The 22,039-nt window shown below is 48.4% G+C and overlaps 1 protein-coding gene across 2 annotated transcripts in view; it reads right to left on the bottom strand.

Moving 5' to 3' along the window:
- ARHGAP39 (Rho GTPase activating protein 39) overlaps positions 1-22,039 on the bottom strand; it is a 198,933-nt gene that overhangs the window by 75,263 nt on the left and 101,631 nt on the right. For both annotated transcript variants that reach the window (XM_028736038.2, XM_028736039.2), the window contains exon 3: positions 1,483-1,563. In XM_028736038.2, the coding sequence (XP_028591871.2) occupies positions 1,483-1,563 (81 nt within the window). The remainder of the gene's footprint in view (positions 1-1,482; positions 1,564-22,039) is intronic.

Here is a 22,039-nt window from a genome sequence, read left to right as displayed (position 1 = left end):
AGGAAGAAGGGGGCGACAGAGGACGAGATGGTTGGACAGTGTTCTCGAAGATACCAGCATGAGTTTGACCAAACTGCGGGAGGCAGTGGAAGACAGGAGTGCCTGGCGTGCTCTGGTCCAGGGTGTCACGAAGAGTCGGACACGACTAACAACAACATCATACAGGGCTGCCTTCAGGTGCCTTCTAAAAGTTGCATAGTTATTTATCTCCGTATCTTCCATTCTCTTTTTCATTTCAAGTAAGAAACCCGTTTCCTCTGGTGTGCGAACACCTCGTGGGCATATGGTTAAGAGGAAACAGATCTGAGTAACAGACGCATGCTGTAACTCTAGCAAAAGCTCCTAAATCTGTTTGTATCGTGTGCATGAATACACCTGAGCGTATTCGGACCCACATTTGAGTTCAGACACACACCTTGTAACAAGGTAAGAACGAAAGAAGGGCCTGCTAGGCATCCTGTTCTCACACACCCCTCTAGGTATTGCCACTTCCTTACGGTCTGGCTTGCCCTGGATGGGGCAAGCAAGAACATTGGGGGGGGGTGTCGTAGGCCAGTGGTAGATCACCTGCTTTTCACGCAGAAGATCCCAGATTCAATTCCGGGCATCTCCAAGCAGGGCTGAGAAAGATACCCAATGGGAAGCCTTGGAGTCAAGCGAGGCAGGCAACACTGAACCAGGTGAACCGTTGGTAGAAGGAAGGTTTCGTCGCTGCTGTGCAAAGCCCAGAAAATATGGATGCAACAGCCGTTCCCTACCTACCTGGGTGCTTTGCTTTAAAGACTGAGGATTGCTATTAATGAGAAATGAAAGCAAATATTGACCGCCAGCTAAACCCAGCCGCCTCCCCCTGTGCAAACAGCTGGGCGCAATTCGCAAGACTGCAAGTGCTCAGGAGACGCTGGCAGCCTCCTGTTTGAAATGCAGGCTTCATAACCCCTGGAGCAAGCTTGGAATAATCATTGCCTTGTGCATGACACCTTGCTTCCAGGTCTGTGGCGGGTGATGTTTTTCTTGGCGCTGCAGGAAGCAGCTGGGATGTGCCTTCTTTACTCTTGATGCGTTTTTACCCCAACGCCTCCCAAGTGAGCAGGGACGGGTAACAAGGGTTTGGGCACTTTGCTGCGGAGACCATAGCACACAGGGTTAGTTCCACAGGTTTGCGCACCATGCGTTCTGCTCTCTGGTTACCACTTAGCAACACAGAAAGCCCTCTTATACAGACTGTTGAGTCCATCTAGCACTGTAAAGCAGTACCTCTGGTTATGAACTTAATTCGTTCCGGAGGTCCGTTTTTGTTGTTTTTTGTTAAATCGTTTTTATTAATTTCCAATAAAAAAACATCCAGTTAACATATCAAATCATAATCCAATTAAAATAAAAAGCTAAAATAAAAAAGACCAAATTATCATCCAAATTATAATTTTTAAACTCTAATTAAACTCCAATTTCTAAACTCTCTTTAGCATCAGGGCAACTCACCTGTACTGCATCCGCTGCCCGTCGGAGCCGTAATCCCGATAGATCTCGTATTCCTTCTCGAAAACTCCGGGAGGCGAGGAACTGCAAGAGGACACAAGAAGAAACAAGGCTATGAGGAACAAAGTGGGTGGGGCCCAGCACAGACATAACCCCTCCCAAAAAAAACTCCGCTTGGAAGCTTTCCAGTGAGGATTGTGTAGTAGAAATAATAATAATAATAATAATAATAATAATAATAATAATAATAATAATAATTATTATTATTATTATTATTATTATTATTATTATTATTATTATTATTATTTATTTATAGCCCACCCATCTGGCTGAGCTTCACTCTGGGCGGCTTCCAACAAAATATTAAAATACCGTAATACATCAAACATTAAAAGCTTCCCTGAGCAGGGCTGCCTTCAGATGTCTTCTAAAAGTCTAGTAGTTGTTGTTCTCTTTGACTTCTGCTGGGAGGGCGTTCCACAGGGCGGGCGCCACTACTGAGAAGGCCCTCTGCCTGGTTCCCTGTAGCTTTGCTTCTCACAGTGAGGGAACCACCAGAAGGCCCTCGGCGCTGGACCTCAGTGTCCGGGCAGAATGATGGGGGTGGAGACGCTCCTTCAGATATACTGGACCGAGGCCGTTTAGGACTTTAAAGGTCAGCACCAACACTTTGAATTGTGCTCTGAAACGTACTGGGAGCCAATGTAGGTCTTTCAAGACCGGTGTTATGTGGTCTTGGCAATAGAAGCCCCATCTAGCAAACTGGGGATGGGAAACCTTTTCTAGACCAAGTACCAGACAATCTTGGGGTTGCAAGCCAGCAGTGGCAAGGGACAGATGGAAAAGCAGGTACAGCAATGAATATAAAGCACTGAATGTGCTTGCGAAACGTGGACCACTTATAAACGCCATCTCCAACTCCTCGAAAGATTCCATCAAGGGTGTCTCCGAAAACATATCACTTGGGAAGACAGGAGAACCAATGCCAGTGTACTGGAAGAAGCTAATATTACCAGTGTTGAAGCAATGATTCTTCAAGTTGTTGGATTGGTCATGTTGTACGGATACCTGATTATCGTCATCCAACCCAACTACTCTATTCCAAATTTAAAAATGGAAAGTGTAATGCTGGTGGTCAACAAAAGAGGTTTAAAGACTCTCTCAAGGCAAATCTTTAAAAATGTACTATAAACACCGACAACTGGGAAACACAGGCCTGCGAGCACTCCAGTTGGAGAACAGGCTTTACCAAAGGTGTCATGGGCTTTGAAGACACTTGAACTCAGGACACAAGGGAGAGACGTGTTAAGAGGAAGGCACACATGGCAAACCCTCACCGTGATCAACTCCCGCCCGGAAACCTCTGTCCCCACTGTGGAAGGACGTGTGGATCCAGAACTGGACTCCACAGTCACTTACGGACTCACTTTTAAAACCGTGTTCATGGGGGGCAATCTTACTTGGCTACGAGTGCCCGCCGAAGAAGAAGAAGAAGAAGAAGAAGAAGAAGAAGAAGAAGAAGAAGAAGAAGAAGAAGTGTTACATAGACTAGGCGGTACACTCAACTCTTCTCTATCCTCCTTCAAGGCAAGCAATAGATTTATTGATTTATTGATCTATTTAAAACATTATAAGGCTACTCTTCATCGCAGAAAGCAAATTCAGAGCAGGTTAAAATCACAACACACTCCATACATTTAAAAAGCTCAGTATAAAACGAAATTGAAAGCAGTTACATTATAAATGAACACCAATACATAAGGAATCTGATTTGACACAAAGCTCCTGCAAAGGCCTGGGTGCATAACCAGGTTGAGGAAAGCAAGCTATTCCCAGTGTGTGGGTGAGTGAATTGGGCTTCAAGGCTTACCTGTGGTTAAAAAACACACACACAAAAACCCAGTGTGAATCTGTCTCGTTTCTCACGTGACCGCCAGCGAAATCGCTTCGTTAGCCCCAATCAAATAATTAGTGTAGCGGTTTTACAGAGCTTCAAAACACATTAATGCATTAAAAAGTACAAAGCAAGAAACTGCACCAGCGAAGATAAAGATCCGCCAATGGAGGTGTTTGCGTTAATGAGGGAGATTAGGGGATGCTCCCAGAACAAAGAGAGAGAAACGAGTTGTCCTAATGGGATGGATATTTTTAAAAGGAGAGAAAAAAGAAGTGGCAATAAAAAATTAGCTCTGACAGAAGCTTAATTTTAATGAGGCTTCCGAGCTTTAGATTTACAACTCGCAAGGGCGCTGCAAAGGAAATCACTTAGCCTCTTTCCTTTCTCTCTCCTGCGCACATGCAAATCCTGGGTCCCTGTGCCTCCATGGAGTGAAGACACATGTGTGGCTTCCATAGCCAGCAATTGCGCCAGCGAAAGCAGGAGTGATGTCATGGCCTGGCTGAAGACAGAGGAACAGTGGCAGGAACCAGCTGGGGTGGGACGACCATGAGTGGTCAGAGGGAGAAGATTGGAGAAAGGAGGTGTTGGAAGTTAAAGAAGCAACAGGACTTGGTGAGCTGGGAGAGTCGGTGGCAGAGAGAAGTGCAGAATCAGAGGCAGAAGATGAAGCAGGAGAGTCGGAGGAAGGAGGTCAAGAGGAAGAGATGGGAGGTACCAAAATCCCAAAGGAGCAGAAGGGACTCTTTATGTACGCAACGACAGCCGCACGAATGCTACTAGCCCAGAGATGGAAAGGAGATAAAGTCCCTACCGGAGAGGAGTCGGAAACTAAACTGTTGGTTTATGCCGAAATGGCAAAACTGACTGGAAAGCTCAGGAACCAAGAAGACCAAAACTTCAACAAAGAATGGGGGAAATTCATAATTTACTTGAGAGACCACTCTAAGCAGATGGAAACATTAGCAGGATTGTAATAACACTTGTTACGTAGAAGATATTATGGACAACAAAATGGAGAGACGTATAATTTGGATGATGAAATAATATGCCGTTGAAAAGGTTTATAATAGGAGGGGAAGGTGGGAAGTCTAGAGATTCGGGGGAAATCTCGAAATATGGATATGCATTTTGTATTGTTATAATTTTATATCTGTAAAACCAAATAAAAATTATTTCCAAAAAGAGATAGGAGGAGATGAGTTTTGGATGCTTTAGTTCATCATCATCATCAAACCTTTTATTGGCATTACATACATACATACATCCAAAACAAATCAATACAGAATTACCACTTCCCCAGTGGCACAAAACATTTGCTAAAAGAAAGGAGGCAGAGCAGTCTATCGTCACATCTCTAGGTCTCCAGGGAGATCAGACGTCTGCAGTGTATTTCGACGACAAAAAACCAAATAGAGATATTTAGCCACTAACCTGGTGAGCTCCTGATCATTCCCCAGTAATAGAAAATGTATGACCTCTCCCCTCTCCCCTGGTCTCCCAGAACCGGAAGAGGCATGTAAAGGGCGGAGGAGAGGTTGACGTCATGCAGGCACAGTCTCTGGTTGCTTAGGGAGAACCCTGGAGAGAGGGGGGACTTAAGACGGCTCTGCGGAGGAAGGGATTTTTACAGTAGTTTTCTGTGTGCAACGCGCCCCTGTGTATAAGACGACCCCTATTTTAAGGTAAAGGTAAAGGGACCCCTGACCATTAGGTCCAGTCGTGACCAACTCTGGGGTTGTGGCACTTATCTAGCTTTACTGGCCGAGGGAGCTGGCGTATAGCTTCCGGGTCATGTGGCCAGCATGACTAAGCCGCTTCTGGCAAACCAGAGCAGCGCACGGAAACGCCATTTACCTTTCTGCCAGATTGGTACCTATTTATCTACTTGCACTTTGACATGCTTTCGAACTGCTAGGTTGGCAGGAGCTGGGACTGAGCAACGGGAGCTCACCCCGTCATCGTGGGGATTCGAACCGCCGACTTTCTGATCGGCAAGCCCTAGGCTCTGTGGTTTAACCCACAGCGCCACCCGCGTCCCCGACCCCTATTTTGGGGGGACTCAAATTTAAGAACATGGGGGGAGGATTGCCAAATGATGACAAACGCTGACAAATGCTCGTGTTGCCAACATGTGCCTGCCTGCTCACCAACAGCAGATGACAATCGCACGCCCAATTGCCAAAGCAGCAGCCAATCCGCAGCAACCTTTGCCGCAGCAACCAATCACCCACCCAATTACCGCAGCAGCAGCAAATCCAAAGGAGCACTTGACGCAGCCACCAATCACCCACAAAATCGCCACTGACAAGCTCCTGCTCGCGGCTGCAACCAAACACTCGTCCCCCAACGCACTATGCGTGTATAGGATGTCCCGCGTTTTTTAACATTATTTTAGAGTAAATAAATCTCATCTTATACACGGAAAAGTACGGTACTTTCTGATCCATGCAGCAAGATCATGGGTAGGCAAACTAAGGCCCGGGGGCCGGATCCGGCCCAATCGCCTTCTAAATCCAGCCTGCAGACAGTCCGGGAATCAGTGTGTTTTTACATGAGTAGAATGTGTGCTTTTATTTAAAATGCATCTCTGGGTTATTTGTGGGGCATAGGAATTCCTTCATTATTATTTTCCCAAAATATAGTCTGCCCCCCCCCCCAAGGTCTGAGGGACAGTGGACCCTGCTGAAAACGTTTGCTGGCCCCTGAGCAAGACCTACTGGGATGAGCTGCTCATTAGGCCTGGCACTCCGACAAGTCTGTGCAGGTTGTGTTCTTGCTAATGAAGAGTTAACTCTGCACAGTGTGATTTACTGCTGGCTTGCTCCTGTCAGGTGGGGAACCTGTGTGTTTCAGCTCGAGGGCCACATTTCCTTCCAGGAGACCTTCTGAGGGCCATGGGCCAGTGACGCTGAGGGCCAGAGGCAAAACTGGGTGGAACAACTAATGAATTTTTTTTTACGTAGCCTAGTTTCTCCACACATTCACACTCCTTTCTCTATCCTTCGGCCGCCCAGCCAGCCAAGAGGTAACGGCTAGTGTCTGAGGGCATATTCCTGCAGGTAAAAATGCTAAGCTGGATCGTGTCGGGGGGGGGGGGGGAGCAGCAACAAATTGGCTGCACAATATAAAAATATTTTTATTAATCATTTTTAAAAGCCAGCTGCGAGTAATATAAACCCCGGTGGATTGTAACGACGGACAGGGTTTTATGCTTTGCATCCATTCAGACATTTTATTAGCTTTTTATGGCTTTTAAATCAGATCACTACTCACTCAGCCTTATCCACGGGAGCTGAGCAGGCTGGGGGGGGGGGGATTATTAATAAACTTTTCCATGTTTTTGAGCACATCCTCGCAACCTGTGGGCAGGCTCCCCACATAATAACATCTGCCTCCGTAGGAGCAGATCTGAAATTATTTGGGGGGACACCGTGTCGGAAGCTCAGCCGCGCAGATTTTATCGCTGAGCCGGATATTAGATTCTTGCAGCTTCTACCCATCGTACAGCACAAGAAAAGGGGGGGGGGAATGTGATGGAGGTATTTAAAACCATTCATGGTGCAGAGAAAATGAATGGAGGGAAAACTCTTTCCCTCGCAATGTTAGGACCTGATGGGGGTCATCTAACAAATCTGAAATTTCAGAGATACAGGGCAGAGAAAAGGAGTAAATTGCATTATGCATGCAGTTAAAACTCTGGAATTCCCTATGAATCTACGATTCTGCTATTCTACCACAAGGTGTAGCGACAAGCCACCAATTTGGCTGGCTTTAAGGGGGGGGGGAGGACAATTAAACAATTAAATGGAATGACAGCTGTCCATGGAGGCGCAGGTCAATTCTGTGTCCAGGGCAGCTGTCTACCAACTCCATCTAGTACACAGGATGAGACCCTCCCTGCCCGTAGACTGTCTCGCCAGAGTGGTGCATGCTCTAGTTATCTCCTGCTTGGACTACTGCAATACACTCTACATGGGGCTACCTTTGAAGGTGACTCGGAAACTGCAATTAATCCAGAATGTGGCAGCTAGACTGGTGACTGGGAGTGGCTGCCGGGACCACATTACACCGGTCCTGAGAGATCTGCATTGGCTCCCAGTACGTTTCCGAGCACAATTCAAAGTGTTGGTGCTGACCTTTAAAGCCCTAAACGGCCTCGGTCCAGTATACCTAAAGGAGCGTCTCCACCCCCATCCTTCAGCCCGGACACTGAGGTCCAGCTCCGAGGGCCTTCTGGCGGTTCCCTCACTGCGAGAAGTGAGGTTACAGGGAACCAGGCAGAGGGCCTTCTTGGTAGTGGCGCCTGCCCTGTGGAACGCCCTCCCACCAGATGTCAAGGAAATAAACAACTGACTTGTAGAAGAATTCTGAAGGCAGCCCTGTTTAGGGAAGCTTTTAATGGTTGATGTTTTTCCAGTGGTTTTTATGTGTTGTAAGCTGCCCAGAGTGGCTGGGGAAAATGCTTAAAAAACGCTCCCCTTGAAATGGCAAAGGGGCCCTAAAGAGCTCGACTGTGTGCGGATCACAAGCAGGAAAGCCAAGGAGCTGAACAGGGCTGCAGCTGTAGATGCAATTTCATATTTTAAAAAAGCATGATCTGCCCAGCTCAGTGTCAGTGTCAACAGGACCCTGTTGAAACCATAGCATATTAGATATGTAGAGTTGGAAGCGATTCCTAATGGTCACTGAGTGCAGACCATCCAACCTCTGCTTAAAAACCTCCAAGGAAGGAGAGTCCATCATCTTCCAAGGTCCTCCGTTCCACTGCCAAACAGCTCTTACTGTCAGAAAGTTCTTCCTGATGTTTCGTCGGAATCTCCTTCCTTGTAACGTGAAACCATGGGTTCGTGTCCTGCCCTCAAGAACAGGAGAAAACGAGCTTGCTCCCCCTTCCATGGGACAGCCCTTGAGATATCTGAAGATGGCTATCCTATCTCCTCTCAGTCTCCTCTCTTTCGAGCTAAACCTACCCAGCTCCTTCAACCGTTCCTCATCAGGCTTGGTTTCCAGATCCTTGAGCATCTTGGTCACCCTCCTCTGCACACATTCTAGCTTGTCAATATCCTTCTTTAACTGTGGTGCCCAGAAGTGGACACAGGAATCCAGTTGGGGTTTGACCAAGGCAGAATATTACTTCCCTCGATCTAGTAATGGTGCACATTTGTTCTTTATTTAAAAAATAAAATAATAATTTTAATTGAATTTTATGTTACAAAAACCATTACAACCATACTACCACAAAATATAATAACCCAAATATGAGGAAGAACTTCCTGACAGTAAGAGCTGTTCGACAGTGGAATTTGCTGCCAATGAGTGTGGTGGAGTCTCCTTCTTTGGAGGTCTTTAAGCAGAGGCTTGACAACCATATGTCAGGAGTGCTCTGATGGTGTTTCCTGCTTGGTTGGACTCGATGGCCTTTGTGGTCTATTCCAACTCTATGATTCTATGATTCTATAATTGAGAAATAAAAATTACATACATCAATATTTTGTTTGTTATTTGTTATTTACCGTCTTATTTCCATTCCATACAAAACACACACCCGCACACACAGAGAAAATAATAATAATGATGATGATAATAATGAAAATAAATATTTTTGCCCTTTTATCTTACAAAATCTTTTCTTCAACTAAGACTTCCTGTCAAGTCCCTTTGCATATGTTTTATCTTACAATTGAATGTACACAAAGCAATAAACCTTTCTATATAAATTTCCCAATACATTCAGAAAACATAATAAATCCTTAATTGTTATCTACCTCCATTTACTTCCTTTGTCACTCGAACGCTAGCACGGAGTCAAACCTATTATTGTATTTTTGAACGTATCTTCTATAACCATCCCATTTTCCCGCAAATTTTTGCTTTGAGTTCCCTCTGAGTTTGCTGGTCAATTGAGCCATCTCCACAAATTCCCGTAATTTGATTTGCCTATCTGTTGTTTTTGGAGCCCCCGATCTTCCCATCCCTTGGCTACGAATGCCGCACATTTGTTCCACGGCACGCGGAAATCTACCGCTTCCCGAGAGATGCTGCCCAGACTCTGCTTTCCACGATGGATGATTCCACCCCCCAGTCTCCGGCAACGCTGCATGTCACCTTCGGTGCTGAGCTTTGACAGGTATTGTGCTTCCGAAAGCAAACATGCTAAAGAGGTTTGGACAGGGATGGATGGAGGCAGGAGTGGGAAAGCACAAAAAAACACCTCGCAGTGACAGCAACCTGCAAGAAGGCAAAGTGATCGCTCAGCCTGAGAGCCTGGCCGGAGGGAAGCCGCTGGTTCTTCTCCTGGGAGGTGGGTAGATATAAATGTCAGCCTCCTCAATAGGACGCAAGGCTCGGAAGCTCTGCTGGCTGCTAATCCTTCACCTTTTAAATCAGCCTTTGCCAGCCAGGCACCCTCCAGAAGTTTCAAACTAGAACTCCCAATTGGGGCCAGTAGCCCAAACAGGGGGGGACGCGGGTGGCGCTGTAGGTTAAATCACAGAGCCTAGGACTTGCCGATCAGAAGGTCGGAACTTCGAATCTCTGCAAGGGGTGAGCTCCCGTTGCTCGGTCCCAGCTCCTGCCCACCTAGCAGTTCGAAAGCACGTCAAAGTGCAAGTAGATAAATAGGTACCGCTCCAGCGGGAAGGTAAACGGCGTTTCCGTGCGCTGCTCTGGTTTGCTAGAAGCGGCTTAGTCATGCTGGCCACATGACCCGGAAGCTGTACGCCGGCTCCCTCGGCCAATAAAGCGAGATGAGCGCAGCAACCCCAGAGTCGGCCACGACTGGACCTAATGGTCAGGGGTCCCTTTACCTTTTAGCCCAAACAGGGAGTTAGTTAGCACACAAGGTTTACAGTGAATCCTCAAAGCGGTTTATGCACTTTGTTTTATATCTTTTTCCATATATTCCTCTAAGATGTTTATTCCATTTATTTATTATACACAAGTATCATTCAGTTCTGCTAGGATGATATCATTTTTACACTATAGTCTTATATACTCCTTAAATAATTAAAATCAGCAACAATTAAGGATATTGAGAAATCAAGGGCTGGTGGTTTTAGCTGAGGCTGAGCGGCCTGTCTCTCTCTCTCTCTCTCTCTCTCTCTCTCTCTCTCTCTCTCTCTCTCTCTCTCTCTGCTGAAGCTTTGACAAAATTGTTGCTGACACCACCACAGGGCCAAAAATTCATCTTTCTCGGGCGCAGGGGCAGCTGCTGCAGTCAGTGTAGACACAAAAAGAAGGTGGAGCTGCAATAAAATGTTGCAGCGCGCTCCTCGCCTCCTAACACAGGAACCTCAACACAGCTTATTCTGCAGAGCAAAGCCTCCCCTCTGTTTTTCTTTTCTGTTTTGATTATAACAGGGCAATATACAGCAGGGGGTGGGGTTCATTTAAACATAATTGCAGATAGATAAAAACTGGTTGGTAAAAAAATTAATAAATCACATTACAGAAGTGCAGTACAGTTGTTTAGATGACATCTAAAGGAAAGCAGGGGTGACGCCAAGCAGTTCTCTGCTGTCACGGAATTCCAGAGGCCAAGGCCCTGCCATAATAAAGACTCGGTCCCTGGCAAAGCCTGGCCCAACCTCAGCAGCATGGGGAGACCACCAGCAGTGGGACACCCATTTTTCTATGTGATTGGGGCAGTTTAAGCACTCAGAACTTCTTTGGACCAGGCTATGCATGGCACTGTGGGTTAAACCACAGAGCCTAGGACATGTAGATCAGAAGGTTGGTGGTTCAAATCCCTGCGACGGGGTGAGCTCCCGCTGCTCGGTCCCTGCTCCTGCCAACCTAGCAGTTCGAAAGCACATCAAAGTGCAAGTAGATAAATAGGTACCGCTCCGGCGGGAAGGTAAACGGCGTTTCCGTGCGCTGCTCTGGTTTGCCAGAAGCGGCTTAGTCATGCTGGCCACACGACCCAGAATCTGTCTGCAGATAAACGTCGGCTCCCTTGGCCTATAGAGCGAGATGAGCGCCGCAACCCGAGTCTTCTGCGACTGGACATAATAGTCAGGGGTACCTTTATTTTTTACATCAGAAAAATAACCGGGAGTCATCATAGGAAATTCACTTTAAAACTTCCTCTTAGTGTCTTGAGGCATTGGAAAAAGGCACATTAAAGGCACATTGGAGCGGGTTGGACTAGATGATCCTCGGGCCCCTTGCAACTCGACAATTCCGTGATTATGGGAATGCAGGGTTTGCATGTCTGCCTGCAGCCTGATCCCACAAGGCTCCCTCTGAGCAGAGAAGGCATCATTTCTGCGTTCTGCACAGCTCCAAATGTGCCATATTTTTCCCCAAAAAAATAATTATTATTGGTTTTCCATATATATAAACAAACAAACAAACAAACAAACATAAATCTTAAGTACCATAATTCCATTTTTCTTTACATTGTTGGGTGACTTCCTCGACTCCCCCAGGCTGAATTCCAATGTATATCATTGTAACAGTTTTCCAAAACTATTTTCACGTGTAATTTACTTAATCCATTAACATCTTTCTTTCTTTTCATTTTTACTTTAAACATATTATTCTATAACATCACTTATTTACATCCTAGGCCAATCTGGTACTTGCAAGTATTCCTATTTAAATTATCTTATTTAGCTAAATAGTCTTTAAATTTCTTCCAATCCTCCTGGTACTCCTCCTTCTTCTGATCGCAGACGCTTCCGGTCAGGTTGGCTAGCTCCGAAAAATCCATCATCTTCATCTGCCATTCCTCCACTGTTGGCACTTCTTGTGGTTTCCAATTTTTGGCCAGCAAAATTCTAGCAGCAGTTGTGGCATACAAACCAAATGTGCCATATATTGCTGCAGGTGTTACTAACCTTCAACAGAATGCACTTGACCCCCTCCCATCGCCACCCCCACCCACAAACCACTCGGCCACATCCCTTCCTTCCCCCAAACCTTCAGCCGCGGCAGCTGATCTCCAAGATCTTTGCTGGAAAGAGACTTGTCAATTGGCTTTCCAGACCCCGCTTGGCAGCTTGCCCGGCAGAAGGAAAACAGCCCGACATGTTTGAGCGAGTGGTACAGGCCATGCTTTCTCGGCGGGGAGCCTTGGGAAAGCGGAGGAACAGCAATCTGCTGTCAACAGCAACCCCGGCAGGGCTGAGAACGCGGGGAGGGAAAGGTTCCTTATGCGGCAGCGCTTTCAGAAATCTTCATTATTCCCTTCCTGCACCCCAAGAAGCCTGACGGATTTGCCAGCATGAAATGCAAACTCTGGGGATAAGCTGGGAAGGATCCCTGAAACAGCAGCAGCACCATCAGCCTCAGTTACAAACCATTCCTGGCTTTGTCTCTTTGATGTCAAATTGCTTCAGCCGCGGTGAGACGGCAAAGCAAAGCCCAAAAATAAAGAAAAGACCTCCGCCATTAGCCTCCAGTTCATCACAGGCGCTCTGATCTCTTCCAACTGTGGAGCTTCAGAGAGCCGAAGATCAAAACAGAGGGCAGGCGCGGTCGCAACCCCCTCCCCACAACGCAGGATGCAAGACCCCACCTGGGGCGTGGGGACTACAGTAGGATGAAAAGCTCAGCGAGAGACAAGGAGGTTCGGCACAGCCCTGCTAATCGGCCAACTTCTGCTCCTGGGAGGAAGAAATGGGGTGACGAGAGGGGACAGGGATATATAAGAAGCTCCCGAATGCCGAGCCAAACCATTACAGGATCAAAGAATTGTAGAGGTGGAAGGGACCCGCGAGGGTCATCTAGTCTAACAATCACAGCTAAAGAATCTCTGGCTCTGTATACCTGAAGGAGTGTCTCCACCCCCATTATCTAACCTGGACACTGAGGTCCAACTCCAAGGGCCTTCTGGTGGTTCCCTCACTGCAAAAACTGAGGTTACGGAGAACCAGGCAGAGGGCCTTCTCGGTGTTGGCGCCTGCCCTGTGGAATGCCCTCCCAGCAGATGTCAAGGAAATAAACAACTATTTAACTTTTAAAAGACAACTGAAGGCGGCCCTGTTTAGGGAAGTTTTTAATATCTGACGCTGTATTGTTTTTAACATACTGGACCGAGGCTGTTTAGGGCTTTAAAGGTCAGAGCCAACACTTTGAATTGTGCTCGGAAACGTACTGGGAGCCAGTGTAGGTCTTTCAAGACTGGTGTTATATGGTCTCGGCGGTGTGGTGTTGGCGGCCGCCCCCAGTCACCAGTCTAGCTGCCGCATTCTGGATTAATTGCAGTTTCCGAGTCACCTTCAAAGGTAGCCCCACGTAGAGCGCGTTGCAGTAGTCCAAGCGGGAGATAACCCAGAGCATGTACCACTCTGGCGAGACAGTCTGCGGGCAGGGAGGGTCTCAGCCTGCGTAGCAAATGGAGCTGGTAAACAGCTGCCCCGGACACAGAATCGACCTGCGCCTCCATGGACAGCTGTAAACAACATGCAGCCAGTGGCTAAGCAGATGGATCTCCTCTTTCCTGTCTCGTTGCCCAAAGGCTCACCACACAACCCTCACCTCCTCTTTCAGGACTCCAGAGAGACAAGAGCACTGAAGGTCTTGGCGCCAACAGTGAAATTTGGGGCAAACTTGCCAATAAGGAAAGTCTTGCAGCAAGAAATCAGGAGACGGGAGGGGAAAACGACAACAACAGGACAAGCAGTAAGAAAAAGCACCCTGGAAAATGTCAAGGACCCACATCACGTCAAAAGAAGTGACAAAATGGGCCTTTTGTGAGAAAGGGAGGAAGCAATTAACTCCCAGGATGTGCCGGGATTGCAAGGGCCTCTTTGTTGTCACCTGCAGGAGGGAGAAAATAGTTATGTCACTGCTGACGGGTGTCAGAGAATGAAAAGCCATCCCAGGGAGACGGTGAGGCGGGAGGGAAGGAGAGGAGGAATGAAGAGCCTGTTGGGAGTTGGAGGAGGAGAGCTGAGGCTGCCTGGGGAGTCCTTGGCGCCAACCTGGTGCCCTCCAGGTGTTTTGGACCACAACTCCCATCAGCCCCCGTTGCCATAATGATAAGATTTGATGAATGTTGTTGTTGTTGAGTCGTGTCCGACTCTTTGTGACCCCATGGACCAGAGAACGCCAGGCACTCCTGTCTTCCACTGCCTCCCGCAGTTTGGTCAAACTCATGCTGGTCGCTTCGATAACACTGTCCCACCATCTTGTACTCTGTCGTCCCCTTCTCCTTGTGCCCTCCATCTTTCCCAGCATCAGTGTCTTTTCCAGGGAGTCTTCTCTTCTCATGAGGTGGCCAAAGTCTTGGAGCCTCAGCTTCAGGATCTGTCCTTCCAGTGAGCACTCAGGGCTGATTTCCTTCAGAATGGAGAGGTCGGATCTTCTTGCAGTCCATGGGACTCTCAAGAGTCTCCTCCAGCACCAGAATTCAAAAGCATCCATTCTTCGACGATCAGCCTTCTTGATGGTCCAGCTCTCACTTCCATACATCACTACTAGGAAAACCATAGCTTTTACTATATTTGATGAATACTCCTCCTTTATTTTAGCAAATGTTTTGTGCCACTGGGGAAGTGGTAATCCTGTATTGATTTGTTTTGGATGTTTGTATAAAAGGTTTGATGATGATGATGATGATTGGATGAAGTGAAGGGCCGTGAAGGATCGGAGTTGTTGACCTTTTTTAAGGATTTTACCACAGGAAATAAACTGCCACTGGGGCCGGATTAGGCCCCCAAATGGACTTTGGGCATGCCTGAAGGGTCCTGAAGAGTCTAAGGGTTTTGAAGCAAAATACAAGCAATAAATGTAGTAGGACGTAGTGGAAAGGAGTCAGTAAATCATCAAATCTGTTCCTTTTATCCACAGAAAGGGATGCAAACACCATGCTCAGAAATCCATCCATGCATCTTCTGACTTGCATCTCAAGCAGGGATCAGGAGCACAGCAAAAACAGCTCGCAGAGCAAACCCTCCAGATGCATCCATGTCATAAATCGGCACATTTATCTCAGGGCTCAGCCCCAAACTCTACACACAGTCTTTGCTAAGTTAACAGAGTGTCTCTGGACACAAACTGGGCATCTTTTCCCCTCTCACCAAATAAATACAGTTTGCCCAGCAGCACCCTAGGCACGCACAAGCTCCCAGCAGGAATGAATTTTCTGTAATTTACGGCTAAGCATGGCGGTCCCCCCGCTACAGCATCTCTTTTTATAAACCAGGCAACGCCTAGGAGCAGGTGGGGGAAAAGAAGCAACTGCCAAGAATTTACTTCTTTGTGCAGCACGTAAACTGTGGAACTCACCGCTGCAGGAGGCAGTGACGGCCAAACCCAGGTGGCTTTAAAAAGAGATTGGTCGAATTCATGGGGGAGGAGAGGGCTGTCGATGGCCACTAGCCACAACGGCTGGAGGCAGAAATGTTTCTGAATGCCAGCTGCTGGAAACCACGGGTCTTGTGTTTGAATCCTGCTTCCAGGTTTCCCAACAGAGGCATCTGTTTGGCCACTGTGAGAACCTGAGGCTGGACTAGATGGGCCATTGGTCCGACCCAGTGGACCACGGCAGAGGGTGCACTAAACACCGAAGTTTGCAAACTCCTTGACACGGCAGAATCCGAACCTGAGACTTCCTGGTTCATTGCTCAGCGGGACAGTGGCCTCTCACATGCCGCAGATCCTTCAATGCAGCCTTAATCCTTTTATTTTTGCATCTGAATAATTGACCGCTCTCCTTTTCATCATCTCCTCTTTTATTTCTCTCTACATCAAGTGATGATTAGAGAAGCCTCCTGAGATTCGTCTCCCAGCTCGGCCTTCCCCACCCTCTCCACTTTGCAGCTCGGTGGCAGGGGGGTATAGGAAAACAAAACGTCAGAGCGCAAGGAGAGCCCATGTAGGCCAGCATCCTGTTCTCTCAGTCACCAAACAGATGCCCCAATGGGAAACCAGCAAGCAGGATTCGAACACAAGAGCAACTCTCCCCTCCTGAGGTTTCCAGCAACTGGGATTCACAGATAGCTGCCTCCAACTGTGGAGGCAGAGAATAGTCGTCACCCTCACAGCCCTCTCCTCCTCTTTTAAGGCCATCTAAGGGTTAGGATATAGTTCCATTCCACCTTTAGAACAGATATGTGGAGTTGTTGTATGTCACATGTCTGTTTACTTCCAGCACAGTCTGCTGGGAACTTCCGTTGTATATTGCTTTTGCTATACTGCTGTTTTGCTTGGACACAAAGGGAAGCAAACATGTTTTTCCTTTGTCCTGCTGCTGAATAAAATGCTGTAAATATGCTTACACATGTCTCTGTCCACCACTTCCGTTGTGATAAGTTATTCACTCTGCTGATTAGAGCGTGGCCAGCTTCTGAGACTCGAGTCGCTGATTAATGCTGTTCTGAGAACCGGAGTTCGCCCGGCTGCCGGCCAGTGGCTGGAGCCAGCCGGGGCCTGCCAAATGCCCCAGTCTCCCCAGACGCATCCCAACACTAGGTTGGGGCCATCCCTGCCTCCTGTGGCAGAGAGTTCCACAGAACCACACCAAGGGCATTCCTGTGCTCTTCTCGACAATACAGAAGTTGGAGGAAACCAAAACGAGAAAGGAAAAGAGGGAGAGGACCGAAATGAGGCTCTCACCAAAATCAGCGCAGCAAGCAAGAGCTGACGTTGATTATGAGATGTTCAGTTTCATGTATCCCCCGCTCCCAAAACATGTCGGCTGTGCCCCAGCCTCATCTATCTGCAAGGCTGCTGTGGCGAGGAGGGACAAATTAAATTATAACTGCAAACACGAGCTGAAAGGGGCATCATGAAATAATGAGCCTTTCCTCCCAACTTGGTGCTCCCTACGGCTGTTCTGGACTCCATCTCCCATCAACCCCAGCCGTAAACAGAGACAGGGAAAGGGGGGGGGAACCTTTTGCGTGTTCCTTCTTTCCCCCCCTCGTAATTTCCCCCGGGTTTAATTTGCTTCCAGCCATGTGGCCGAGAGACGCTGACCTTAGTTCTGAACTTGGCTAAGGAGCAATTAGGAGAGAGAGATCTCCGCTGAAAGTTGCTGAGCCAAGAGGCACGGCCGCCTGGCGCAGGAATGGAAGAGGCTGGCACCTTGTACCAAAAGTGGGGCTTTGGATTCATTGAGCGTGACGGGAGCTGGGGTGGTTTATTTTGGAGTTTTTCAGTCCTCTGAACACCAAAGGCTATACTTCTTAGAATTTCCAAGCTAGAAAAAAATAAATTACACCGTCTGGCGTTCCAGAAACCGCGGAGAATGTTCTCTGGCGCTCAGAAACAAAAGCTTAGGCAGACAAATGATACGTGATGAAATTATAATGCTTATTTTCCTCCGTGTTGAGTAGGTGCAGCTGCAGGCTGTGCTAAACACTCTCGTAAACGTAATAATCCGACAGCCAAATTAAAAGGCAGACCTGCGCTGCAAACAGACCTCCTGGAACCGGAAGGGGAGGAATCAAGAAAAGGCTTCGGCAGCTGATCCGCTCATCAAGACGCTATCATGGCTATCAAAAATCAATTTTCAATTTGCAGCTGCCGCATCCTTTTGCTTATCCCCCCCTGGGCTCCACAGGGCGGCCAGAAGCCGAGGGCATTTCCTCCACCAAGAGCACCTTGTCCTTCACTTTGGGTGCCTCCGAACCATCATAATTTGTGGAAGTGATTCAAGATCCTATCAGAAATATAAAGGTAAAGGTAAAGGGACCCCTGACCATTAGGTCCAGTTGTGGCCAACTCTGGGGTTGCGGCGCTCATCTCGCTTTATTGGCCGAGGGAGCCAGCGTACAGCTTCTGGGTCATGTGGCCAGCATGACTAAGCCGCTTCTGGCGAACCAGAGCAGCGCACGGAAACACCGTTTACCTTCCCACCGGAGCGGTACCTATTTATCTACTTGCACTTTGACGTGCTTTTGAACTGCTAGGTGGGCAGGAGCAGGGACCGAGCAACAGGAGCTCACTCTGTCGCGGGGATTCGAACTGCCGACCTTCTGATCAGCAAGTCCTAGGCTCTGTGGTTTAACCTACAGCGCCACCCGCGTCCCTATCAGAAATATACATTTGCATAATTAAAATGCTTTGTGGCCCTGACACATCCATCTTGCGGGGGGGGGGATGTGTTTTTGCAGTGAGGAAGGAGATGGGGACATGCATTGCCAAGTGTGGGGTGAAAGAGTGGGTCACTGGAAAGCCCTGTGAACACACAGCGAACAAATCATGGTCGTGTAACCACCCAGCAAGCAAAACAGAACAAATGCGCAACGAAGACCAGGCAGAGTCTAACCTACGCCTTAAGTTTTCTGGAAACAAATCAGGCTGAATGTACCACAAACAGGAAGACTGGAGGAAAAGCCCTAAAAGAAAACTATTTAGGAGACGGAGAAGGCTGATCGCCGAAGAATGGATGCTTTTGAATTCTGGTGCTGGAGGAGACTCTTGAGAGATCCATTCTGAAGGAAATCAGCCCTGAGTGCTCACTGGAAGGACAGATCCTGAAGCTGAGGCTCCAAGACTTTGGCCACCTCATGAGAAGAGAAGACTCCCTGGAAAAGACCCTGATGCTGGGAAAGATGGAGGGCACAAGGAGAAGGGGACGACGGAGGACGAGATGGTGGGACAGTGTTCTCGAAGCTACCAGCATGAGTTTGACCAAACTGCAGGAGGCAGTGGAAGACAGGAGTGCCTAGCGTGCTCTGGTCACGAAGAGTCGGATACGACTAAACGACTAAACAACAACAACTGACCCCACAGAAGTTCACTTGACTGCTTCGATTAGGGGAACTGGCAGCGTTACAGGTGCCTCATAATATCCGCTCCACATTTATAAGAGATTCATCTTTTAGCGTGGCAGCCCCTGCAATTTGGAACTCCCAGCCTATGGAGACCAGGCAGGTTCCGTCACTGTATTCTTCTCAGCCCCTGATAAAAGCATTTTTATTCAGGCAAGCCTACCCAGGTTTTGGGTTGAGTTTCAATCTGTTTCTAGTCCATTACTATTTCAACCCTTTGTCAAATCATTGTTATTTTTCTTATTCTTATTGTTTTGTTTTTCTGTAAACTGCTTTGAGGTGTTTTCTGCAACCAAGGGGCATAGAAATTTTATGAAATGAATCAAGCACCAGCCATCGCATGAAGTGGAATGCGCCAAGGGAGATAAGTCAAATCCCAAGATGCGCCTTAGAAAGAGGAACGGAGGCCGTTTCAGAGGCAACTCAGCAGGAACTATGACACGGTGAGGATTTTACAGCGGGGCTGCACCCCTGCAAACACCGCTGCCTTTGCTGCTTCCTGATTTTTTGCGGGTTGGCCTGACCAGCAGCACCCTGCAGCTGCCCCCAGGCTGGCGTCCTCTGTTCCTACAAATCCCAACCATTTGGCACACAGTTACAGATAGGTAGCTGTGTTGGTCTGCCATAGTCAAAACAAAAAAAATTCCTTCCAGTAGCACCTTAAAGACCAACTAAGTTAGTTCTTGGTATGAGCTTTCGTGTGCATGCACACTTCTTCAGATTTGGCACACAGGTAGACCAGATTCTCTGCCAACGCTGCGCTTGCGCCCGAGTGCACCCCTTTCCCCCTGCCCCGCAAGATCAACTTTGCTCCTGCCGGGGGCGCAATGCGCACTTCTTCAGATGTAATTAAGCAATCACGGCAACCCCGCCGGGCACAGGGGAAGACCCCCGCGGAAAGCCACCTGTTGCCTCCTCCCAGCTGATCTTTAATTACTACTGACACTGATCGGCTAATTGCTATTATTAATTATATTAATGATCACTGTGCGCCGTCTCAAGCGGATTGCGCGGCTCAGATGCCGTACTCCGGCTCAAATTAGCGAGAAGGAAGTCCTCCTTCTGTATCCAGATCGCTGTGGCTCTGAGGCTGCAGCGACCGGGGTTTTTGCCAGATATTCTTTCTCAGTCGCCTCCGGAAACCCCACTCCAGCTTTTGTGTCTCACCACAGCCTGCTCTGAGGAAGCTCTCCTTGCCTGGGCAGAGCTGTGATGCACCAGCCGGCATCAACTGAGAACGGGAAAACAACCATCACCTCTTCCTTGTGTATTTCAGGAAACTGCTGCAGCCTGCAAAAGGGGGAGGCGGTGCGAGGAGGGAGCAGGGCCATCTGCGCAGAAGATTAAAGTCTCCTGCCTGCATTCCAGTTAGCTTTGCACTGCCTCAGAGACAAGGCCCGCTGTTGCCAAACAGGGGACCCTGGTGTCTTGGATCCCACTAGAGAATGAATGAATGAATGAGTGAATCTTTATTTGCGCCAGCCACCGGCCATAGCAATAAAACCGCAATACAATATACAAATAATAGAAATAAAAAGTCAACTACCGTATTTTTCGCCCTATAGGACGCACTTTTCCCCCTCCAAAAATGAAGGGGAAATGTGTGTGCGTCCTATGGGGCGAATGCAGGCTTTCGCTGAAGCCTGGAGAGCAAGAGGGGTCGGTGCGCACCGACCCCCCTCGCTCTCCAGGCTTCAGGAGAGCCCCAGCGCCAGCCCTACAAGCTCGGGGGACAGCGGGGAGGCAGAACGCCGCCATCCCGCTGTCTCCCGATGTGGTTTGGAGGCTGCCGGCGGGGAGAAGCCCCCTTCTCCCCCCCCCCCCCCCGCCAGCCCCGCAAGCTCAGGGACAGCGGGGAGGCACAGCGCGCCATCCCACTGTCTCCCAACCTGGTTTGGAGGCTGGCGGCGGGCTTTCCCCTCCCCCAGCCGTGCAAGCTCCCAGAGCGATGCGGAAGCTGCGTGCAGCTTCCGCATCGTTCTGGGGGCTGGGGGAGGGGGAAGCCCGAGCTGCGCAAGCTCCCAGAGCGATGCCAAAGCTGCGCATCTGGGACCCGTTCTGGGGGAGGGGGAAATAAAGGAATTTCCCCCCCTTTATTCCCCCCCCCAAAAAAATCTAGGTGCGTCCTATGGGCCGGTGTGTCCTATAGGGCAAAAAATACGGCATATAAAATAGATTTTAGGGTTTTGAATCAACAGTCGCATAGTGGATCTTATTCTGATTCCCCCTGCTAAAAACCTTGCAACCTTTGCTGTCACCTACTCATCTTGATCTGCCAAGAGAAAGGACGGCAGTGGCTGGGTGACCCGGAGTGGACAATAAAAGAGGGGTGATAACCTCATTCCTTGAGTCTTTAGAAGAGTGCAAGTCAGAAGGGCATGTGCCGCCGATTCGGAACTATCCCACTGGAGAGATGCAGGTGAAAATCCTCGCAGGATGGAGATTCCAGGAAGGACAGGATGGAGGCGGGGGGAATAGGAAAGACTAGGAAAGGTTTTGGGGAGGCTCAGAAGCTCACAAGGGAAGGAAGATACAAAGAGAGGGAGCAGGAGAGACAGGCAAGGCAGGCTGAAGACTATGGATGCAGAGTCAGACCCTGTTGGTTCATTGTGGCTAGAAGTCTCTAAGGCAGGGACCATCCAGACATTTGCTGGACCACAACTGCCATCACCCCGACTGCTGGCCGAGGCTGGTGGGAGTTGCAGTCCAAGAACTTCTGCCGGGTTACAAATTCCCCATCTGTGCCATCCTGAGACTGGCAAGGCAATCGCAGCGACCCCCACCCCCAGAAAACTGCAGAGCAGAAATAATAATAATAATAATAATAATAATAATAATAATAATAATAATAATTTTATTTATACCCCGCCCTCCCCAGCCAAGACTCAGGGCTCAGGGCGGCTAACACCAGGTATAAAAACAATTGATTAAAATA

This window comes from Podarcis muralis, chromosome 8, assembly GCF_964188315.1.
Source record: "Podarcis muralis chromosome 8, rPodMur119.hap1.1, whole genome shotgun sequence".
NCBI lineage: Eukaryota > Metazoa > Chordata > Lepidosauria > Squamata > Lacertidae > Podarcis > Podarcis muralis.
This window is presented reverse-complemented; position numbering and strand designations above follow the sequence as displayed.